General features: G+C 39.0%; 1 protein-coding gene across 4 annotated transcripts in view; it reads left to right on the top strand.

Annotated features, from left to right (window-relative positions):
- The window catches only part of TMEM156 (transmembrane protein 156), a 56442-nt gene extending 31150 nt beyond the window's left edge, over window positions 1-25292 (top strand). Inside the window, exons 4-8 of one of the 4 annotated variants that reach the window (XM_060655251.3) lie at window positions 520-639; window positions 3796-3843; window positions 9981-10023; window positions 17686-17788; window positions 20624-25292. In XM_060655251.3, coding sequence (XP_060511234.1) covers window positions 520-639; window positions 3796-3843; window positions 9981-10023; window positions 17686-17788; window positions 20624-20683 — 374 coding nt within the window. In that variant the 3' untranslated portion in view covers window positions 20684-25292. Of the gene's footprint in view, window positions 1-519; window positions 640-3759; window positions 3844-9980; window positions 10024-17685; window positions 17789-20623 lie in introns of all 4 variants that reach the window. The other 3 variants (XM_060655250.3, XM_060655253.3, XM_060655252.3) reach the window with 3 other exon arrangements.
- The last annotated feature ends 379 nt before the right edge of the window (window positions 25293-25671 follow it).

The following is a 25671-nucleotide window of genomic DNA, read 5'->3' as shown; positions in this document are numbered from 1 at the left end:
TCTGTGCAGAAAGGGGAGTCTGACTATTTCTCTGCTTTGGCCTCTTCTTATATGCCCCATTCCAACCCTTTCTCTTTGTCTTTCTCTTTCTTCTCCATCTTCCTTACGCTCACTGCATCTTGGTCAATTTGAGGACATAATTTTTGGCTGCTTGGCCCAGGGTCACACCTGTTAATTACAAATGGCCCTGATACTGGGACTCTGCTTTTTGTGGTTTTAGCCTAGTGATAGCAACTACCTGGCAACTACTGCCGGCATAACCTCTAAGTGAAATTGAACCTAGAATTTTGGAGCTAAATGAACCCATGGAAGCTCTCTGGTCAAATTTCTTCATTTAATACACCCATTTAATATGTCAAGGAAGAAGTCGGAGAGCAAATGACTCTGTAACAGTGATGGTTAGATATTTAGCTTTTCCGTTAAGGCTAGAATATGTACTAGAATACAACCACACCGCCATATGGCCTCTCTCTGTTGTATCATTTTATTGTATTTTTATGGCATTTTTTTTCTTTGCAGATTTCACTTGTTCCATGAAGATCACTTGGTATGTTTTAGTTCTAGTCGTTTTTATATTTTTGCTCATCCTCACTATCCACAAAATACTTGAAAGCCACAGAAGAGTGTGGAAGTGGCAGAGTAAGTATCGAGGAGTAAATCTGTTGTCTGGCACAATTCATTTAGGGTCTCATGTATAGATTTACGTTCTTGAAAAAAATTTTTTTAAGGTTTATTTTTGAGAGAGAGAGACAGAGTTCTAGTGGGGGAGGGGCAGAGAGAGAGGCAGACACAGAATCCGAAGCAGGCTCCAGGCCCTGAGCTGGCAGCACAGAGCCCGACGTGGGGCTCGAACTCATGAACCACGAGATCATGACCTGAGCTGAAGTCAGACTCCTAACTGAGCCATGCAGGTGCCCCTAGATGTACATTCCTTTTAAAGTTCAGTTTGCCATTTATTGAGCACCCACTGCATGTCAGTGGCAGTTCTAGGTTACCCAAGGAAAAGAAGCATAAGTGAGACACAGTGTCAGCATTCAAGAAGCTTCATGTATCTTTTTCTACTCAGACAAGAGAATAGAGGGGAGGCGAAGCTAGGCAGGAGTTCAAAAGGGCTGGAGGTGGAGCAGAGGCTCAGTGGAAGTGAATGCAGAAGAGAGGTAGAAGGGTAGGGAGTGAGGATAAAGAATTTCAGAGTTGGAGATCTTGAGCAGAGTGGCTCTAGGTGATGAGTGTGTGAGTCACTCTTTCATAAGTAGAAGGGTGTCAGTAGATTTTTGGCTGGGCAAAGCTAAAATGTGTGATTGGAAATCAGGCAATAGGGATGATATTAAAAATATTTAATTTGGGGTGCCTGGGTGGCTCATTCAGTTAAGTAGCTGATTCTTGGTTTTGGCTCAGGTCATAATGTCATGGTTGTGAGTTCAAGCCCCACATCAGGCCCTGTGCTGGGTGTGGAGCTTGCTTGGGATTCTTTCCCCTCACCCAGGGCGCCTCCCCTACCTGCTTACACACTCTCTCTCTCTCTCTCTCTCTCTCTCTCTCTCAAAAAAAAAAATTTAGTATGACTCAGGCATCCGTCTATCAGGATGGACATTGACTGTAAACTGCTCAGGTAGCCCTAATGGCGTGAACTCACACATATATCAGCCCTTCGGGTGTGTACCCATGCGTACACTGGCTCTTCTACTGTGTACCTGTGCATACACTGACACTTCCGGGGTATGTCCATGCCTTTACTGGCTGAATATCACGCCTGAGCGATAGTTTACAATATGAGTAGATGGTCTCTTAAAGACAGTCTAAAATGTATCATTATGAGAAGAGGCTTTGGAGATAGGTAGACAGAATAGAATGTTAGTACTATCACTCATCAGATATGTGACTTTGAGCAAGGTATTTACTAGATCTAAATGTCCCCTTTTTCCCCTCTGTAAAACAAGAATAATCACCATTACCCCACAGGTAAGGATTGAGTTAAAGAGGTTCTAGAAGAAGTTTATCACAGTGTCTAGTGCACAGTAGTTCTCAATAAGGGAGAGAAGTATTGGGATGGTTGGAGTATTTCCTAAGACTCTTTTTTTTAATTCTTTTAAAGTCTATTTATATATTTTGAGGGAGAGAGAGAGGGAGGGAGGGAGGGAGAGAGAGAATGAGTGGAGGAAGGGAAGAGAGAGAGAGAGAGAGAGAGAGAGAGAGAGAAAGAATCCTAGGCAGGCTTCACCTTCACGTTGTCAGTGCAGAGCCCAACACCTGAACTCACAAACCGTGAGATAATGATCTGAGCCGAAACCAACAGTCGGCTGCTTAACCAAACGAGCCACCCAGGCACCCAAGACTCTTAAATTCTTTGCCAGGCAAGGCTGTGCTGGGCAACTCAGTAGGCAGAACAAATGGTTGCCCCTAGGTTGGGGTGAAGGTACCGTTATCTCTTTAGGCTACGTATTTGTCGCAGGTATTTCTGAAAGCAGTTTCATATCAAGTCTTACCATTGATAATGTAGTATATAAGGCTAATATATAATAATATCATCAACATTGTGTATTTGTAGAATAACCATTTTCAGAGCATTTTCACAAGCTTTTTTTTTTTTTTTTACTAGCTTCTCAAAGTATGTAAACAGGGTATGTACTATTATTTTCATTTATAGATGAAGAAAACCCTGAGCCTCAGAGAGATTAAACGGTTTTTCCAAAGTTATACAGCTAATAAAATATCAGAATTAATACCTAGGGTTTTCCTCGTTGTTATTGTTTTTTTTTTCTTTTTTGAGAGAGAGAGTGCATGCACACATGTGGGAGAGGGGCAGAGGGAAAAGGAGAAAAAGAATCTTAAGCAGGCTTCCATGCCCAGCGTGGAACCTGATGTGGGGCTTGATCTCACGATTGTGAGATCACGACCTGGGGCAAAATCGAGGGTCAGAAGCTTAACCAACTGAGCCAACCAGGCACCTCAGAGGTCTTTCTGGTTTTAAAAATATTATTTTAAATGAACATGTTATTTGCAAATAGTGCATGTTTTTGAGTTTCTTGATCTGCTTTTCCATATAATTGCATATCGGGAAAGAGAGATAGTAGTAGCTAGATAGAGAAAATGTCTAGAAAGAAACCAATAGTAGGGAGTGAAAATCTTGTGAACATCTACCCAAATGACAGGCTTAGTGACTTTTGAAGGCTTGTCTTACAAAACCAAGCATGTAAAGTAATGAAAAAAATATCACACCATTTAGGACATTAAATATGCATTAAAGGGGTGCCTGGGTGGCTCAGTCCAACGTCTGGCTCTGGATTTTGGCACAGGTCATAATCTCATGGTTCCTGAGTTCAAGCCCCACGTCGGGCTCTGCACTGATGACATGGGGCCTGCTCGGGATTCCCTCTGTTTCCTTCTCTCTCTGTGCTCTCTCTCTCTCTCAAAATAAATAGACATTAAAAAATCAAGATGCATTAAATATTCTGTACATATCTATGTATATATAATAATGTAAATAATAATAACATCCTATACATGACAGCTGGTGCTTTTGCTTAGAGGAGACGGCGTGATGGCATTTATGGTAGTGGAGAAACCGCTTGCTTTAGAAAGAACCTGTATTTGCTCATGGAAAATAACTTAATAAGGAAAGCTCTTAACGTCTCGTGGCTCCCGACCCTGTTGTGAATGGCCCATTTTCCTTGGTAATCCTTTGAGTCAACATGGGGAATATATATTAAGAATGTGGTTGTTTATCACTTAAATATTTAATTTCTGTTCTTGGAATAGGTCATAAATACGAACGTACATTTGTTGTCTTAAAAGGAAAGGATTCTGAGAAACTGCGAACACTGAACGTGCAGGTCATTTCAGGTGAGTTCTGTGATGTGCAGACAGAGCATGGCTTTGAAAATCCCAGTGCTTCACCATTCCACTGTAGACCCAAGATCGAATGATCTGAGCTCATTTAGATTGGCCTTGTATCTGGAAAAAAGGAGCTGTGGGCAAATGAAATCTAGTTTAATATGTCTTACTATCAGGGGACAGTCATGATCAAAACCAGCTCCTTAAATAATGGAAAGTTTGCCTAATTGGCAAGAAGAAATTCATGTGAGTAGGCAGAGGAGAGAAAGCAATAAGGAATCAGCTTCAGATTTATTTTTAAATGAGACAAGATACTATTATTCCTCAGAATTGCAAGTAGTAATTGCAGAGTGGGCATGGCTTTTGCTAGGGCTTTCACTTAGCAAAGGGTGTCATTGTGTAAAGAGAACTTCTAATAGCCCCAATTAAAAAGTCCCCTGTCCTCTCCTGAGAAACAGAAATGGAATAAGGGAACCCTAATTAGAGCGGCTAAGGGAGCTGTTAGCACAGACGCTGTGGTTCGATCTCCTAATTGTGAAGCCTCCTTCTGAATTCAAGCTGTCAAGTCATATTAAAAAGAAAGAGAGGGAGAATGTGAGATGAGCAAAGTCCTCTCCTTCATCAGGGAGACGTCCTGTCCTCGACTCTTGGAAAACCACAGAATCATGAGTGATATTTCTACAGCTCCTGGCGTATTAGCCAGTGAGCCGGCTGCCTCATACTTTGTGAGAAGTCAGATGAGGGGAAGCTTCAAGTCTGGTGTATAAACGGTTTTCAAAAATGAAAGGAAACTGAACAAAGCCTCAGGCCCCCGCTGCAACTGCATCGCAGCCACATGCAGATCTGTGCCCAGCATTTCCTGGGAACTGTGCTCCTGAGACTTTTCTTATCTACTTAGATTAGCATGTACTTGGACCCCTAGCTTGAGGAAAACTTGGAATGAATGCACCTAAAGAAGTCAATTAAAAAAAAAATGCAGACTTTCTCTTCTCGGTGTGAGCAGTAAAATACTAACCTATGGCTAATAATAAGCAGTTAGCTTAGTGATCATTTGATACTAACCAAATGTGGGTCAGTGTGGTTTGTGTGGTCAGTGACAATTTTGTTGGATTAATGAAATTAAAATCATAAGGTTGTTTCAGATGCCAAAATTCATTTTTATAGGAAGGAAATGGTATTTCCCCTGTTCTTCCTCTTAGGCGGTTCCCAGGCCTGACATTCATATACCAGGAATGTTTTAACCCAGTTCTGCGGAGCTTGTCAGGGGCCTTAGGAATCCTGGTTCTCACTCTTTTCAAGTCATAATTTTGAGCCGTGCAGTTTTGTCTGAGAAAAAGTCAATAGTCCCCCTGCCAACTCATATAATCAGGGGAATCACAAATTTAAAGTACTAGCTAACCACAAGACTAACCTCACAAGTTGTATTTATGAGCCTTTGATTTTCATTCACCAGAGGAAACTGTCTCAGGCATCCGTTCCCTTTAATAGCTCTCATTAAAAATCCTCTAGCTTTATGACCAGGTATATAATATTAATGTTTAGAGCGAGCCAGGGGGTGAAGGCCTTTTTAAAAAAAAAAAAAAAAATCAAGAGTCCTTTTGAGGCTTAGCATCTTAAGGGCTGTTGGGGGAGGGGGGGAGGAGAAGCAGGTTCTTTCTTGTTATTTATAATCCTTTAGCCTAAATGCAATTTTTCCTCTCCTATTATAAGTTGCTCTTTCTGAGAGAGAAATGGAAAGGAAATAATGTCTCCCTTGAGTGCCGTTTTTAAGGCCTCTCTTTGTAATGATGGATTATAGGCAGCAGTGAGAATGCAAGGAAAAAATGTGCCAGCATGGTTCTCTGGAGAAGCAGTAACATGAGTAAAAAAAAAAAAGAAAAAAAAAAAAAAGCAGATTATTCAAAGGGAGCAGTGACTACAGTCACATTTGGCAGAGCGGCTTGCCGTCGTGAATGCCTCTCCAGTTGTTCACGTAGTACAAAGTAAGCGTTGTTACACATGTACACACAGAGATAGATAGGCTCACACCCTCAAAAGGATGAGAGAGAAACAGAGAGAGTACCCAGCCCCTGGCATTGCACAGTGCCCGACCCGCTCTGGAGCAAACACTGGGAGAGTAAGCATATCTCATTGCTGTAGGAAGCGATGGCACGCAGAATCAAATCCTAAGCTTTTATGTGTCTCTAATATTTTCTTCCTGGCTTTGAGAAACGGGATGGCTTAGGTTGCCTGTCTTGACATCAATCTACTTTCCATTTTATTCAGTGGATTGTTATCTTCACACAGGTGATGACTCTCTTATTCAGCTTCGGATCCTTGTCCCTGACATAATATCTGGCACGTAGTTTGTGCACAATAAAAGCTTATTAAATCACAGAAACCCTGAGGGGAAATGAGTATGAAGTAGAAAGAGCAGATGAGCAAGAAATGAATCTTGGGGTTTGGGAAAGGTGAAGACAAAGTGAGAGTGATCAGAGGGCACATAATTCTACTTCATTAAAGAACATATAACTCATTCTGCAGCATTGCTAAGGATATCAAGGAATAATGAAATACATTGACCTTCTTGAAGAAGAAAATTTGAGAACTATGCAAAAGCAACTTTGAAATGTATCCCTAAAACAGTGTTTAAAGGGTTGATCACTGTCGGGAGACCAAAGTCAGGGGCAGGAGCAGTGGCCTAGGACCTGAATCATCAGAGGCAAACAATAGCAATCAACTTGGCTGGGTTGCCAGAAAGGAAACATATTGGAAAACCAGTAGGTAACCCCTAGAAACAACAGACGTGTTAGGCACTCAGAGGTTGCAAAATAGACAAGAGTTAAGGGAGGCCAGGCAGCCAAAAATACAGCCAAAGTCACAGTGGGAGTGGCCTGGTGAGCATGTCTCTGATCGGATCACTACCACTGAACACTCCCTCCGAGCTTCCAGAGCTACCCTTTGACCATTTCAGTTTTGTATCACTGTCCAGGATTCAAAGCCCCAAGGAGGGTTATCTGGTTGAATGAGCGCAAGCCACAGATTGGTACCCTGGAGCCAGGAAGCAGCAATATCTGCCCTCTGGCCTCCTGCGTCTTTGAGAGCACCCCTGAGATGTCCACATGTTGGATAGCCGATAACTAAATATCTATGACACCAGGTTTCTAGGACTAGAGCTTCTACTCACTCCTGCTGCATAGGCCAGTGAGGTGGCCTATGTCATCTCCCCCTCTGTGACCATTGGAAATGGTGAAATCTTGGGGTACCTGGGTGGCTCAGTCAGTTGAGGGTCCAATCCAGCTCAGGTCATGATCTCATGGTTCATGGGATTGAGCCCCGTGTCTGATGCTGAGCTGACAGTACAGAGCCTGCTTGGGATTCTCTCCCCCTGCCAAATAAATAAATAAACATTAAAAAAAAAAAAAAAAAAAAAAGAATATGGAGGAATCTTTAAAACTTGAAATTCTTCACCTTCAAATATTCAACCCAAATCTACTGAATACCGACTAAGAGGCATGTGTTATGCTAAGCATTGATGGGACAGGGGCACAGACCAGCAGTCTCTGCTGTCACAGAGCTGACAGCACAGTTAAGGAAATTCTACCCCTCGGTGCCTTAGGAGAAGGGAAACCTGATTCAACTATAAACATTTATCAGGCAACTTTCACAGACATCATTGTATTTCATTTCACAACAATGTCGCTTTTTTTCCTGATGAGAAAAACTGAAATTAAGAGAGTTTATGTAACTGACTTACAGGCAGTTCCTAGCAGAGTGAGGGTTCAAACTCAATTTTGTCCAGCGGGCTTTTTGGCTCACCACTTACTGACTATGGTGAACTGAGGAGTTGACTCCTGCTGGGTCAAGCCACAGATCACAACTCTCCTTGCGTTTTTATATTTAACACTGGAAACCGAGATGAAACATTTTCTCTACCCTGTATAAGGTTGTAGGAGCTTGTGTGTGACAGTGTGAGTCTCCCTCAAAGTAACATTTCAGCGTTAGTGATATGTTTTTTGCAGTTAATGTGAGTGGGTTCTTAGGGACCATGAAGGAAAGAAAATGGAATTTTACTGTGAAAGAGAATTACTAAATGCCAAAAGTAAGTGGATGACCCAGTAATTTGTATTACCCCCAAATAAAACGAATGGCAATGTAAAATTACAATTTGCAACATGTTTATGGCCAGCATAATAAAGACTAAGCAGCTTTCGATTTCCAGCAGAAAAGAAGATAAATTACTCGTGCCAGATGTCCAACAACCAAGCAAAGTGACATGGAAATTTAATTTTTACTTGCTTAACTGTAGCATTTACGACTCCTAAACTACGGGTTTGGGTTCATAAAACAGTAAAGGTTGCAGCCATCTGGTGGGTCACAGAACAGATCAGAATGCAGAAGATGACTCTACATGCAGGAAGAATTTCTTAAGTGTGAGGAATCTATAGGCAGAATAGGATGATTTATCTGTTCATCCATTGAATGCCTTTATGTGATAGCCTTTTGTGCTAGGTCTGGAAGAACTGAAGATAAAACACATGTAGATAAACATCTCCATCTTTGCACAAACTTTCCCTGCCTGAACTAGCCACTCCCTGCAGACCTCACCTCCTCCCACTGGCCCTTCCCATCTTGGCCCAGCTAACACCTCCCCAAGGAAGTCATATTGGACCTTGTAGACCAGGGCAATTCCCTATATCACACATCCTCGTAAAGCCACAAATCTCGCTTTGTGGCAATGATCACTATCGTTATTTTATATATTTGTGTTATTGTTTGAGTGATGTGGCTCCCATGAGCCAGTTAGCTCCCTGAGGTCAGGGACTCGACCTGATAATATTCATCACAGCATCCCCAGCTTACACTGTAGGTACCCAATACATATTTGTTAAATAAATACAACTCTACATTGGCTATGTTGAAAGAATGGCTGCAGCTGTCTTACAAAGACCTTTCAAAACCTTTTTCCCCCTAAATTATAACTTTTAAACACTTCATCAGTTTCATTCCTTGGAGTGTGAACAAACTGGCAAGTGAGACAATGGCTCAGAGTACTGGCAGCTGTCTGTTCTCTTTAGTTGTTAATTCTAGGTAATTTTGCAGTCATGTATTTTCCCCGTCCTCATTTGATTTTCACACTGGCCAGATTTGGAACAGCTGAGTGGTTTTAGGATCACTGTTAACAATAACAGATGGAGATTTGAACACAGTAGAAAGTTGGCTCCTTGAATAATGGAAATCTATTTTAAGCTACCATAATTGGTTCTATTAGCCCTAAAAAGCAACTAGCTATCTTGGGCTTGCACAAAAGTGCCAATGTTTTTATGTGATGAAAAGGTCAGAAGGGTGCATAGCGGTGCTGAAGTTCTGCATTCCTAGGGCAATAAGAAGAAATAAGACTGGAAGGTTTTCTCAGAGCCAGATTAGAGAACTGAATAAGAATCACCAAACCATCGGAGAACTTCCGCATCCATCTTGACTACAGTGATCTGTGAAGATTAACTTGCATTCCTTCATTTCTGGAGAAGCTCCTATAAGGAAAGCAAGTACTTTGTGGATAACAGTTTAGACATTATTGCCATTGTCTCCACGGAGTCATGGCCGAATCTCCCAAAGTACAAGGAGGGGAAGGACGCCCCGAGGTCACCATTTCCAGGGTTAGCCATCCGTAGCCCACCCCTGCTGAGCAAAATGTGGTCCTATTAAATTCCAAGCCCTCTCAAGTGGGCTTGTAAAAATATTCTGCTTTGCACTTGGTAGTGCTTTCTATTTTTCAAAGTACATCAGAATACACCGTTATTACCTCCTTTACCCTTACCTTGAGTTTCTTCCTTTTAGCGTCAAGGCAACCACACTGGCTTTGATGAAGTCACGAGGAAGTTCAGGTGTGAGTACCCACTGCCAGCTGAGGCTGCATGCCTGCTCCACCCGCAAGGCAACCCAGGTGCCTCACGTTGGTGACTTTACCTGGTCCAGAGCCTTTCTTCAGGCCTGAAGCCTCAGCCTCCTGCAGTGGTGGCTCACCAAAAAAGATCCATTACGTAATCCAGCTCACAAAACAGGTTTATAAGAAGGCCAACGTATTGATTCACAATGAGTATTACAACCGAGAGAAAATACGGACCCAAACACTTCCGACAGCTAACACGTGTGCTCTCTCTCCTTAGACAAAACCATGCTGGGAGTCAAATCACGGCCAAGGCTTGCTTGGTAGGTCTTAAAGCAGATTCCTTTGCCAACACAGCTTGAAAGGCCTTCTTCCCCATTTTAGGGATAGCTTGATGGCTCAGCACTTTTAACATTTAATAGGCTTTGACCTGGGAATGATTTCTGAAGATAATGCTTCTGTTGTGGTTATGAGTTGATTTTATAGGCTAACTCTCAGAGGACAATCTTATTTTCCTTATCTCCAAGTTCCTAGGAGGCACCCCAGAATTGACTTCTTGTACAGCTCGTACCCATGCACTTTTATTAAGAAAAATGAGGCACAAAGAAGTTAGATGACATTCTTTCAGTCATTCGACACATATTTTTACCTATTATGTGTCACACTGCAAGGTTGGTTCTCGGGAATATAACTGCATTAAATACAGTCTTTGCACACAAGGAGACAGACAAATAAGCAATTACAACAAAATTGGATAAATTCACTATTGGGGAAATAGAGGTCACAGAATCATATATGGTACGGATACCTAGTCCTGTTTACTATTCCTCGTTTTGTTTTGGTTTTAGCTATTTTGTCTTTCCAATTTCATAACCAAGGATAGCTGAACCGGTAGCTTTGGAAATATGAATATAAAAAATTGATGGGACAAATCCTCTAAGCAGCGAAGAGATCGTGGCTAGGATGAGGAAGTTTTAGAGGTACCTGTGCTGTGGGAGAAGTACCTTGTCTTTGACATGAAAATCATCAGGAACAAAGAGAAGAAAACACCTTGCAAGTTTCTGTTACTCAGTGGGAATCAAATATTACTTTGGAAGGATGAATTGAAGTTACAAACCAGATGTCATAGATATAAAGCACTTCTGAAAAGTGATAGAAATCTAAAAAAAAAAAAAAAAAAGAAGGAGAAAAAGAAAAATATCAGAGACAATGTGGACATTGTCATGGCCAGTGTGAGAAGGGTTTATTCAAGAACACAAGGCATGGAGTTTTATTTTTAATCCAAGTTTCTACCACTGGAAATCCATTTTGTTCACTAGATTCAGGAAGGCCAAAACCCATTCTGAGGTTCCTGAAAAAAGTCAAAGACATGTTTGGTTCAGACCTTTGACAAATTCATGAATAGACTTCTGTGAAGTTTTAAGATATTCCTGACTGCTTCTGCTGCCTTAACTAGTGTTAGTGAATTAATTTTGTTTGAAAGAAACTCTATTTCCCAGTGTAGAACTAGAAAAATATCCCACCCATCTTAGCTATTCTGAAGAAGGCATTAAAATGACATATATTCTACCTTTTTGCTTTTTTATCAATTTTTCAGAAGTTTTCCTATTAGCATATAAGTTACATGTCCTTGGGTACTAGGAGAAACAGAATATAATGTACCACTAGAGAGTTATTTGCAACTAGCTATCATTTTGACAGATAATAGCATTCTGTAGTAAATTACGGTTACACCGTATTATACAACATCAGCAAACCAAATGAATCAGCAAATGATGAATAGTTTGGCTTTCTAACCAAAAGAGCTCTGTTAATTTTCTTTGGTAATTAGTTAATTTCATGAATAGGTTCTTTTGATATTTTAACTTTAAAAAGAACTGTCTCCAAATCTCAACTTCTGAATAGTATCAGATGCTTTGTCAAAGATTGTCTAAGCAATTATCTGCATGGCAAGTTCATTCTGAAGTCTTAATGTGCATCAGAATTAATTTGGATGTCTGTAAAATTTCAGGCTCCTGGACCATTTTGAAGGGAGATTGTAATTCAGTAGATTTGGGACAGAGTTCTATTAACTGCATTTTATTTTTTAAAAAACTTTTTTTTAAGTTTATTTATTTATTTTGATGTGCGGCTCAAACTCATGACCTGACCTGAGCCGAAACCAAGAGTCAGATGCTCAACCAACTGAGCCACCCAGGTGCCCCTAGAACCTTCATTTTAAATCCAGGTTCTGGTGATTTTCAGGCCAAGGTTCTGTTGATCATTTTACTAATTTTCTCTTGTTGTGTGACAAATGACCACAAATTTAGTGGCTTAAAAGAACACATTATTTCATTTTCTGTGGGTCAGAGATGTGGGCACAGCTTTGCTGGATCTCAGGGTCTCACAAGGCTAAAATCAAGATGAGAGGAGCCTGTATTGTCATCTGGAGTCTCTACTTCTAAGCTCATTTAGGTTGTTGGCAGAAGTCATTTTTTTGATGTTTTTTGTTTTGTTTTGTTTTGTTTTGCTTTGCTTTGAGGTTGTTTACTAATGGCTCTGGCTTCTTACTGGCTGTTTACCAGAAGCTGCTTCAGGACCTAGAGGCCACCTGCAGTCTTCTGCTACCTGACCCTTTCCATAGTTCAGCATGGTGGTTTTCTTCTTTAAGCCTCACAAGAGATCCTCTCTGACCTCAGGGAAGGCCCCATCTCTTTTGTAAGGGCTTTTACTTCATTAGGTCAGCCTCACCCAGAATAGTCTCCCTTTTGAATAACTCAAAATCAACTGATTTGGAATGTTAAATACACCTGCAGAAATTTCATCTTTGCCATATAATGTAACCTACATCCCATTCATGGTCCCGCCCACACTCAAGGGCAGGGGATTAAATGGAGCATTACCCCAGGGGGTGGGAATCTCAGGGACTATCTTAGAGTTCTGCCTACCACACCCACCTCTGAGAAGCACATATTTAGAAAGACAAAAATCACAGATTCAGTGTGAGACAAATGGGGATGATAGAACTAGCCCCATAGATGTGGTTGTTCTTATTGATAATAAGGTAAAAATAAAGGATGCTAACAGGGTCAAGTGCAATGGCCCTTTGAGGAAGAGAGCAAGGAAATGAGAGTTTTGTGTCTGTCTAGGTAAAGACTGGTCTCATTTTCTCACCTTTGTCCTAACCAGTCAGGAAAGCCTTGTCACTTACCTTTTAGAAGGTTAAATACTCTATAAGAAGGAATTCTAGGGACACCTGGGTGGCTCAGTTGGTTGAACATTCACCTCTTGATTTCAGGTATGAACCCAGGGTCATGGGATTGAGCCCCTCGTTGGGCTCTGCACTGAGTGTGGAGCCTGCTTAAGATTCTATCTCTCTCTCCCTCTGCCCCTCTCCCCTGCTCACATGCCCTCTATCTCTCAAATAATATATATATATACATATATATATATGTATATATGTATATATGTATATATATATATGTATATATGTATACATATATATATACACACACACATATATATGTGTATATGTATATATGTATATATGTATACATATATATATACACACACACATATATATGTGTATATATATATATATATATACATATATATATGTATATATATATATATTTTTTTTTTTTTAAAGGAGGAATTCTAACTTTGGCAGTTATTTTAGCATTGCCACAGGAATGGAAGGGTTGTTAATATCTGTTGAAATGGTTTAAAAAAGGCATCTACTCCTGTCCCTTAAAGAGTAGTTACTACTTTTTAATGTCTCTAATTAAGATCAATAATTTTCTAGAAAAATTTACAAAACCTGGTACCAGAAGAAATAGAAAATCTAAACAAAACAATTATCATAGAATAAATAGAAAATTTGTCAGTTATCCCTGAAAAAGTAACAGAAGGAGCAGTTCACAGGGGAATTTTACTGATCTCTAAAAAATAGATATTTCCAATGGTATTTAAACTGTTATTGACCATAGAAAAGAAGGATGCTTCTTAATTCTATTTTGAAATAAACATAGTAAGATTTATTATTATTATCATTATTATTATTTTAAAATGTTTTTTATTTTTTTAAGTTTATTTCTTTTGAGAAAGAGGGAGAGAGTACACATGGGAGGGGCAGAGAGAGAATGAAAGAGAGAGAATCCCAAGCAGGCTCTGCACTGCGGGGCTTGCCACGGGGCTTGAACTCATGAACCGTGAGATCATGACCTGAGCCGAAATCAAGAGTGGGACGCTTAACCAACTGAGCCATTAAGGCATCCCAACATTAGTAATATTTAAAACTAAGAAAGATTGTGTCTAAAATGAAATCAGTGGGCAATCTTATGTATTTCTGTGCAAAAATTCTTTTTTTTTTTAATATGAAATTTATTGTCAAATTGGTTTCCATACAACACCCAGTGCTCATCCCAACAGGTGCCCTCCTCAATGCCCATCACCCACCCTCCCCTCCCTCCCACCCCCATCCACCCCCAGTTTATTATCAGTTTTTAAGAGTCTCTTATGATTTGCCTCCCTCCCTCTCTTTTTTTTCCCCCTTCCCCTCCCCCATGGTTTTCTGTTGAGTTGCTCAGGATCCACATAAGAATGAAAACATATGGTATCTGTCTTTCTCTGTCTGACTTATTTCACTTACATAACACTCTCCAGTTCCATCCACGTTGCTACAAAAGGCCATATTTCATCCTTTCTCATTTCTGTGCAAAAATTCTAAACAAATATTAGCAAAATAATCGAGTAGCTCAGTTTTAAAAAAATATATGTATATATACATACATAAACACTTCTACTGTGATAAAGAGGAGCTTATTCCAAGAATACAGGAACAGTTCGCCATTAGGAGATATCTATTAATGTCACTCATAAAATTTGTTTGGTTATCTCCATACATCCTAAAAAATGCATTTGACACACAATAATGCCCATCCTTCATAAAACTCCCCAAAATAAAATAAATAAGTACTTCCTTAACATGATAAAATATATCTGTCTCAAAAACCCAGAATCATATTTACTAGGAGAACACTAAAAGCATGCCTAGCTAAAGTCAGAAATTTTCAAGAATGTCCAATATTTTCACTTTATCTACCACCATCCTCAAAGTACTGGCCAACACAATTAGGTAAGAGACAGAAATACCTGGTTAACAAATTGGAAAGGTAAAATGATCACTTTGTGTACCTGGAAAATTTAACAGATTTCTCTTAAAAACATTCTTTAAAAATAAAATTCAATAGGGATAGGATACAAAATACAAAAAAATCTATGGCATTCATATATGTAAATACAACCAGTTACGCATTTAAAACAACCATAAAAAGATAAAATAGGAATAAAATTAATATAAAGAAACATATAAGATCTTTCTAAAGTAAACCTCAGAAAAATGCTCCTGAGAGACATAAAAATGACTTGAACAACAACAAATGGTCTATTATATTCTTGAATTGGAAGATGAATATATAAAGATGCCAATTTTTCCTAAATCATAAACAAGGTCATTTTAATATCCTGATGAAAAATAGGCTGTCAGTAACAGCCAAGAAAAAATTGACATGGAATAAGAAAGAAGAGAAGTATCTGTTTCACCACGGTACTGGTACATAAGTAGAGAAAAATATCTAATGACAAATTAGAAAGTTTAGGACTTGAGTAAATGATAAAAGGGGCACATCTAATCAGTAGGAAAGAGAAGGGCTACTGAATGAAGGGTGTTGTGACAACTGAATAATCATCTAGAGAAAAAAAAATGTGCTTAATCCAGAGTTCACACTACTGCTAGGGTAAATTTCAAAAGCATCAATAATTTTAATGTAAACATGAAACCATAAAAGTAATAGGAGAAACAACAGTAGAATCCATTTATAACCACAAAGTAGTGCTTTCGATCCATGGCAAAAAATTCAGTTAAAAGACTGATAAATTTGACTACAAGAATGAACACAGCAAAAACCGTTAGGGAAAAGTTATTTGCAGTTCATCACATACGATAAGCAATTTTTCCTGGTAAATAAGGAAGTTCTAATAATTAATGGAGAAAAGACCATAAACCAGTAGGCAAATGAGTAAAGGATAAAAATGGACTGTTTATAGAAAAGGAACTACAAATGGCTCTTAAATGTATGAAAAGTTGTTTGGCCTCATTCAGAATAAATTCTTTCAAAAGACTTTTTTTTTAAATTTTTTTATTTTGATGTCTACTATGTGCCAATAATGTTGGCCTTCTGGGTATAGGAGACACAGCAGTGAACCAAACAAAGATCTCTGTTGAGCTTACATTCAGGTGGAAATGAAAATTAAAGCTACACTGAAATGCCATTTTAATCTACCAGATTGGTAAAAATCCAGAAGTTTGACATCACCCTCTGTGGACAGAGGCAGTAGGTGCCCTGCACTCTTATACTTTACTAAGGTAAACCAAGAGGCTAATGTGCTACAACTGCTGTGATATGTAATTTGGCAATAACTATCAAAGTTACAAATGTACAAGCCCTTTGAGCCAGCAATTCTATTTCTAGGGATTTCTCCTATGGATTACTAATATAGGAGAGAAATGACATATATACAATGTTTATCGCTAGTGTGTTTACAATACCAGATTAGACACAATCTGACAGGAAGGTGCTTTGATGATACATCCACACTATGGAATACCAGAAAGTTGTAAAAAAGAATGTGGAAGAATTTTTGGGGAAAGATCTCTGAGATAGATCATTAAATCTACACACATGTGTATAGTATGCTATCATTTACATAAAGATAAAAATAACATATACATACATATAAACATATAAATCTATGTATCTATGTATCTATATCATCTATCTATCTACAAAAAAACTAAAATCCTTGGTTGCCTGTGGCAGAGGAAGGAAAGAAGGGAAAGAATTATGTATGTGATGTGGTAGAAAGTGGCTGTCTGTAGGAAATGGGGTAAAGGGGAATAATATCCCTAATATCCCTCCCTAGTTTATAAAATTTTAATCATGTGACTGTATTTTTTATTCAGAAAATTAAATACAAAAATAAGTCTTATTAAATTTTTTTCTAATTAAAAGAGTATAATTCTGACAGATGGTTTCACAGTATTTCTATTTCGGTAACCTATACCAGTGTTTAATCATCTTCATGGATAAGAAGCATCATATTCTTTTTTTTTTTTTTGATGCATATGGAAATTTTAAAAAATTAAAAAAAATTTCCTTTGATAAGCATCATATTCTTGATTACACTTAAATCTTCCTTTTTGATTTGTCTTCTTAAGAAGCAGCTGCTCAAACTTCTCTTTAAATTATAGGTCACCTCATTTCCATTCATGTCCAGGGCTTTGTATAAAAAGAAGAGACATCTGTGAAGCAAAAACTACATGTATTATGTAAAACTCAAGTTTCAATATAAAAACCAGAAAAGCAAGACCCCAGATCCCAGTGGAATGAAAGAAAGACCATATGCCATGGGTCTGAAATTTCACCTCCTACCTTGAAGTCAGCTGAAGATAATATTAGAAGGACTTGATGTCACATAGTCCTAGAAAAGGAGGACAGATTAGAATTCATCTGATTTGTAACTTGGCTTCTTGCTAAAATTGTCCCTGAAATCAGAGATGTCCTTGATATTCTTCTTAGGGACCTGTTTTAACAAAATGCAAAGAAGGAAATGTTTGTAGTCAGTTTCCAACTAAAGTTTTTTTCTTTCTACTTGGCATTGAACGCTAAGAATGTTTTTCTCTACTTTGCTCCCCCTTTAACTATGCTGCAGGTCTTGTGCTCAGGAAGTGGGGGTGGGGAGGAGAAATGAAAGAAACAGAGTTGAGAGAAATGGGTTAAAGGTGTCACAATTGTAGACAGGAAATCTAGCAAGTGATGGAAACTACCAATATCCTTGCTAGATGGAGGGCATGGTTCTCTTAGTACATTGGAAAATGTTGTATCTGTTTTTGCATTGCTATTGACTGCATACAGACCAGAACAGCTTTCCTTCTTAAAAAATAGGGACCAAGCAGAGACTGCCCTTGACTCCGGTCAAGAAAGCGCTTCCTCCAATACCAGAACTAGAAGTTACTTCCACGATGCATCTGCAAGATCAGTATACACGGTGAGTGAAGACTGGGCTTTACTGATGATTTGTCTTTATTCGTTATAAACATGAAAGATCCAAGGAGATGCAGTTTACCTCAAACTTCATTTCTATCTGGGTGTAGGAGACAGAAGGTGATGAACTTGCAAAAGTACTTCATATGAATTAGATGGCATGAAATAAAATCACTATTTTCTCCAAGGTCTAGGAAGGACCAATAAACTAATCTCTTAGTCTATTAAACAACATGTGCCCCTGAGATGTCAGCTCATCCCTTGGCTGTTTCCTAAGGTTGGATCATACATAATTCCAGGAGGCTAATCGTTCTTTAGTCAGAACATGAGAAAAGAGAGAATGTAAATTTATAAAGCCAGACTACCCACTGATCCTCAATTACTGAAATTAAAAACTTCCCTCAATATAGGATCTGATAATAAATCTAATGTACATTGATTTTCATGTGCTTGAATCCCAAACTATGGTCAGAAGTGCCTTCCAAATGTATATACAGTAAAACCTTGGATTGTAAATAACTTGTCTATGAGTGTTCCTCAAGACAAGCAAACATTTCTAATAAATTTTAACTTGATAAACGCTTGAAAAATGAGCGATGTCTTGTAATACAAGTAGTAATGATGCTGAACAAACATCACGTGATTACTGAGCCAATGGTTCTTGAAATTTGCTTTGATATACAAGTGCTTTGCATTATAAACATGTTTCCGGAATGAATTATGCTCGCAAACCAAGGTTTCACTGTATATTTTTTAAGTAGGCTCCACATCCAGCATGGAATCCAATGCGGACTTGAACTCACGACCCTGAGATCAAGACCTGAGCTGAGATCAAGAGTCTGACGCTAAACTGACTGAGCCACCCAGGCACCCCTCTTAGAATTATTTTTCATTTATTCAACAAATATTTACTAAGTAGCTGTTATGTTAAGGCACTATTGATAGCTGTGGTAGGGGATATAAAAATTATAACAGGGAAGAGGAAAGACCCTAGCATTTATTAGTATCCTTTAATTGTCCTTGGTGGTGATAAGAATAAATGATCTAGACTTTGTTTGTTTGTTTCAGGTGTAGAATTTAGTGATTCAACACCTCCATACAACACCTGTGCTCATTATAACACATGCACTCCTTAATCCCCATCACTTATTTCACCATCCCCAACCCACCTCCCCCTCCCCTTTGGTAACCATGTTTGTTCCCTATAGTTAAGAGTCTGTTTCTCGGTTTTCCTCTCTTTTCTTTTTCCCCTGTGTTTGTTTGCTTTGTTCCTTAAATTTCACATATGAGTGAAATCATAGGGTATTTGTCTTTCTCTACTGACTTACTTTGCTTAATATAATAAGCAAATTATTACTCTCTAGGTCCATCCATGTCATTGCAAATGGCAAGATTTCATTCTCCTTATAGTTGAGTAATAGTCCAATGTGTGTGTGTGTGTGTGTGTGTGTGTGCGCGTGCATTACTAGATCATTTATTCTTTATGACACTTGGGTAATTAGTCAAGATTCTAGCAGGAAACCAATAGTATACTCAAACTGAATCATTTGAGGTGAGTTTAATAAAGGGTCTATTAAGCCGAGATGTGGGAAAACCCAAAAAGAGAGTGTAACACCCTAAAACTAGTTAACAGTAGGGCACTGCTACTATCCCTAAGACTAAAGGGGCAAGGAACCCAGAAAGATAGGCACAGGCGCAGACATACACATACACACACACACACACACACACACACACACAATATATGGGGAGGGCTGCCTGATAAGGACTGTGACTTTTGGCCAAGTGACACAACAGCCTGCAATTGCCCTGAAGAGAGAATAAATATCTCAGTTTGGCTGTTCTCTCTTTCCCCGATGTGCTAGTACTTACCATTGGTCAAACCCAATCAGAGCTAGAGGACAATGGAGCTTGATTGAGGTAGTTCATATAGACTGGCCTCAAGGGTAACTGGAGGGTGGGAAAGAAGTGGAGTGCAGATCTAGAGAGGCAACCGAAGGGATAGACTGTAAATGGCTCAAAATGTCAAACTGGAAACTGAATGCCAAGTATATATTTGTGTTCAGGACTAGAGAGAAGCAGGTCTTAGTGTTTGGGTCTTAGTGGAATCAGAGTCTGCTGTTGGCTTAGAAATTGCTAGGTAGACTTTAATGTAATCATGTGATTGCTTTAATGAAATATTATGCTTGATATCTCTCATCCTGGTCCTCGTTCTGGGATGTTCAACCTTTCATATGAAGAGATCCCCTTTCATTCACCAAATACTTTTTGAGCACCTACTGTATGCCAAGAATTCTGCTGCTCATTGTCAAAGTAACATGCAGTCAGTGGAGAAATCAGATTGAGTGCCAATAACATGATACAGGTATTCATTCATAGGGGACTCAGGGAGCATAATGGAGAGACAGCTCATTCAATGGAAATGCTGCCTAGTACATAATACATGTTCAATAAGTATTTGTTGAATGAATATTAAGTCCCAACTTCTGTGTTTCTTTAAAAGAAACTTGGCGTGAACACTTACACTTTATTTTATAGAAGAGGACAATAACCCAAACATACTGTGGTGACAGAGGCTTAAGGAGACCCTAGTTTCCTGGGTCCTAGGCTGAGACGTTTGTTACCACTAGCCACACTGTCTTCCTAGGTTTATAACGGAGGCTCCATTGTCTACCACAGGATTAGAAAGAGCTCTTAATCAGTGATATTGAGAAGATTTTTGGTGTCCTTATAAGACACAGTTTTAATAAATGGTTTAAAAATTATTCTCCACTAATTCTTTTCAGATAATAACATTCTTGCATGAATAATATTTGTCTTTTTTTCTCTTTATCTTCAGAATATCCCTCTGAATTCCTCCGGACCATTTGGACCAAACCCTTTTGAAGAATACTCATAATTTTATTTCAGGAATGAGTTAACTAGTAAATATATGGGTCCAGCTGAGAATGCACAATGGGAACAGTAGGAATGGTCACTGGCTGATGAAAACTGGCTCAAGAGCATTCATTTGGCCCACGAGATCAAAGAAACCAGAGTTTTTTCAGGAAGCCATCATGATTCATGGAAAACAAGCTGATGACACCCATAAAAACAGTAATGGAATGCTTCCTCTCCTTGTTTATCTATCATTATACAACTACAGTGGCCTCAAGATTTTGATATTGAAAGGAACCAAAAACCAAGGTCAAGGATGAAAATCCTTTCTCTCATTAGCCCACATTGCAGATTCTGATTTGATGGGTTTCCTATACAGAGGGATTGTTTCTATTTGGCAAATTACTTAAGAGGGCCTGGGTTGTTTGTTAATGTATTTGTTTGGATTTATAAATTTTGTCTCCTTTTGGCACTGAGGATGCTTTAAAAAATTCAAAGATACCAAAATCAAATGACTTTAAGTGAAATACTAAGTGAAACTTGAATATTGAAACATAATAGCAAAATGTTTCTTCTGATTCTTTCAGCGTTCATATCATTTATAGCTATCACTGATGTCAAGAGTAGTTATTAATTATAATAAGAGCACATATAGACGATTTTTAACATTGAAAAATATAAAAACACCTTTCCAGAATTCAGGTGGAATTTAATCTCCTGGCGTCATTATATGGTTAAAATTGCTTTTCTGAGAAGATTTCTAGATTTTAATGGCAGGGTCAGGTTTAATATTAAGCAAACTAACAGGAATGAATGATTCAGCATACAGAGGGTTTTTTGGTATCCTCTCCCTCTCTCCCATCCCCTCTTCTCCCCTCCCCACCTCTCTCCTCCTCTCCTCTCCTTTCTTTTTCTAGATCACAAACTGAGATTCTAATCATAGCATTTAGGTTTTGAAGATTTGGAAAATGGAATTCTACTAGTCTCACTTTTTATTGTCCCTGTAAACTTGATTAATAGGTCAAGTTCAGGTCTGGGACTATTCAGCAGGAGTTGAGGGATATCACACTCCTTGAGGGATAGATATTATATGATTTATAATAGGCCAAATTATTGTTTCCTTGAACATTGCCTATTATGTTCAGACAAATGACTTGGAAATCAATGGGAACTTGGCTTACAAAAGGCATAAATTAAGCTTCAAATTCTGTTAAATTGTGGCAGCTTCCTGAAAGCTAATTTCACTTATTTATTGAAATAATAGACTTTAATAGATATTGTGAAGCATTCAAACATGTGGATGGCCTGGTGTCTGCCTGCAAAGAATCTATACTCTAGTAGAGGAGACAGGATACACTACTCCTAGTTATAATGCTAGACACAAGGGTAAGATAGGGTAAGATAAATGTCATCTACAGGCTCCACGCTTCCTGCTGAGAATTCACAGGCCAGTAGAATCATTTCCAGCTGGGGGTAAGCAGGGTAGGCTTTTCAAGAAGGTGGCTTTAAGCAACATTGAAGATAGTTTTTTTATGATCTTTCTGGAGAGGTGGAATTTCCCAAGTATATACTTTCTCAGCCCTCATAACCCTTTCAATATCTGCTTTTTACAATTATTTTCATGGTTATCAATTAATGTCTATCTCCCTTTCTAGACTGATTCTGCTCACCATAATATTCCTGGAAGCTGGCATGATACTTGGCTTACAGAAAGTTCTTAATACATATTTTTTGGATAAAGAACAATTTACTGAGCCCCTCTGTATGTCAGGCACATGCCACAGATAGTCTCACTTCTTCCTTACAATGATTCCTGGAGACAGGTGTCATTGTCCCTAAGGAACTGAGGCCTGAGAAGCTCACCAATTTGCCTGTGATCTCAGGAACAATATGTGGATTCAGTCCTAGACTGAAGTATATAAAATATGCTTTTGTACCTAGCCACTTTTGTGGCTAGTATAGCAGGATCATGATTTGAGTGGTTCTTAAGGAGGGGGGAGGAATTGACCATCAGAATCCAAACACGGCTCTGTAAGCATGGAAGAGGAAGAAGAAGAAAACTGTCAGGTGCCTCTGTGAATGTTTCTCCTCAATTCCAAGGAGATGTGCAGGGAGATGTGTTTAAAAATAAAACACAGGCTTGGTTTTTCCCCCAGAACAATCTCTTGAGGCGTGCTAAGGCTATTCTTTTAAGCATGTCTCAGTGCCAAAACTTTCATGATGGGTCTTCACAAAGTTGTCACGGCATCATTATCTCTCTCCAAAATTATGTCTATTTTCAGATGGACTGTAAAAATAGCACATCTATTTTCACACAGAAGAGTGGTATCAGTGTGTGATATTACAAAAGCAGGCACATCTGTAATGAAGAGCCACACAGTAGGCATTATATTTCTTTCATAACCGTATGCCAATTTCCTTTTAGGGAATTGCCTTTGACCCATGGAACAATGTCTTGATAGGACTGTTAATCAAAGTTTCTTGCTAATCAGCCAACGGATGACATGTGGCCAGAGCTAGACCAATTTGACCTTCTTTATCAGGACTTTGGTTTATAGGTGCAATGATGTACGGGCAAGAAAAAAATGACTGGAGCTTATTCATTCCAGCAGCAGAGTTGAGTCATTCCTGCTTTTAAACTCCCCAACACACCCCGAACTCCCATCAAACTGCCTTGGTTCTGAGTCTGGTTCTCTAGCCTTCCCTTTGATTCTGTGAGCTACCAATAATATCTTTGTAAAATATCCTTTTCCTGCTTAAGTTTCCAGACTTGGCTTCTGTTGCCTGCTGAATATAACATCTAACATCTATTTTATTTAGTAAAGTCATAGGATGTCTGAGCTGTAGGAAATCTTATAGATCATCTGGCTAACTCCTCCATTTTACAGCTGAGGAAAACCGAAGCCCTGGAGGCTGAGGGTTTCACCCAAGTTCACATCACAGAGCTTGTCAGTGACAGAACTGAGATTAAGACAAGGGCTCGTTTGCCCAGGGAACTGGAGTCTGCTTTTTATTTTAATTCCTTTTTAGTACAAACCAGAGCCTCCTTCTCTGTCTCTCCCCTCTCTCTCTGAAATGCTTAATAGAAAATAGTGACTTAAAAAAAACCTTCACTCCTCCCCTCCCCCAACTGACAATTTGCTCTGTTTAGTTTAAACACTTGTTTCAGAGATAGTCCTTTCTGGGATTTGGCATCTGGTAATGACAGGCATCAGTTTGTATCCTTATATGGAGCCTTGATTCTTTCTAGCTGTCTTTAAATGTTTATTTTCCCCTTACATGAAAATGTTGGGACAGGAAGTGGTTTGCTCTAAGGAAGCGTATGGGGTGGGGTTCTCAAAGTGATTATTTTCCACTTCCAAGTCTAACTTCTAGCCATGTGCATTTGGGGAGAGACTTCCTTTACTCACACTAAAAGAGATATATATATATATATATATATATATATATATATATATATATATATATGTATCTGCTCTATTTTTTCAGTTGCTTTAGGGCAGTCATAGCTCATACGATCACTGCCAAAAGGGCCAAATGTTGGGATAGGAGTTGGGGAGGGTATTAACAATGGTTCAGTAGTCTCCCCTTGTCTGTGGGGGACATGTTCCGAGACCCTCAGTGAATGCCTGAAACCACGGATAGTACCGAACTCTATGTACACTACGTTCTTTCTACACATAGTTTAATTAATAAACTAGGCACAGTAGGAGGTTAACAATAATCCTGAGAGAACAATTATAACAATATACTATAAGAAAAGTTCTAAGAACGTGGTCCCTCTCTTGAAATAGCTTACTGTACTCACCTTTCTTCTTGTGGTGATGTGAGATGATAAAATGCTTCCTTGATGAGATGAAGGGAGATGAATGAATTAGGCCTTGTGATGCAGTTTTAGGCTACTTCTGACCTTCTGGCGATTCATCAGGAGGATCATCTGCCTTCCAGACCACCGGTAACTGAGACCGAGGAGAGTGAAACCCGGATAAGTGGGAGTGACTGTAGCACTAATTATGTGCCAGCCACTATTTTAAACACTTGGTACTTATTAGTTAATTGGTTTTAATATCATACCACTCACAGCTGCACCTTATATCCCCCCTTTTGGAGCATTTCAATGCACAATCACAAACTAAAATGTTTGTGATGTCCCTATAATTTTTTTAAAAATGTAAAAAAAAAAGATTTATTAATGGTTAAACACAGTTTCCAGGAAAATCCTTTTTTTTTTCCTTCCCAATTATCCCTAAATACCAGTTTTGAATCAGTAGGTAAGGACTATTATCAATCACCCCAATTTACAGGTGTAAAAATTAAGGCAGAGAGGTTAAGTAACTTACTCAAGGTCACATAGCTATTAAGTGGCGGAGTTGAGATTTGAACCCAGGTGGTCTAGGTTTCAAACTCCATGCTCTTAACCCTCTGTTGCATCTTAATCTTGGACTCTCTGTGTAGGGAAGGGAAGTTTCTTTTTCTTGGGAAAAAAATTATCCAATACAAATGCCTTTCATAAGCACTTCTAATGGGGGTTTTATATCATGAATCTCTGTGTTCCAACAATGCTTGGAGGCTACAAACAATACTCTACCACAAGTATTGCTATGCAGCAATGCTTCTCTTGTGTCTACCCATGTATCAAAGTACCTTTGCAGAACTGGATTATTTGGTGGTTGTGAGAAGACTTGCACAGATTGAAGCTTTGGGTTCTAGATGCTCATAAAATAGGCTCAACAGGGGCACGTGGGTGGCTCAGTTGGTTGGGCGACTGACTTTGGCTCAGGTCATGATCTCACAGTTCGTAAGTTTGAGCCCCGCGTTGGGTTCTGTGCTGACAGCTCAGAGCCTGGAGCCTACTTCAGATTCTGTGTCTCCCCTCTCTCTACCCCTCCCCTGCTCATCTCTGTGTCTCTCAATAATAAATAAACGTTAAAAATTTTTTTGAAAAAAAAAAGCATGAGATCTTGCCATTTCTAACAACACGGATCAATCTAGAGAGTGTAATGCTAAGAG

The sequence above is a fragment of the Panthera onca genome, chromosome B1, assembly GCF_046562875.1.
Source record: "Panthera onca isolate mPanOnc1 chromosome B1, mPanOnc1 haplotype 2, whole genome shotgun sequence".
Classification (NCBI taxonomy): Eukaryota; Metazoa; Chordata; class Mammalia; order Carnivora; family Felidae; genus Panthera; species Panthera onca.
This window is presented reverse-complemented; position numbering and strand designations above follow the sequence as displayed.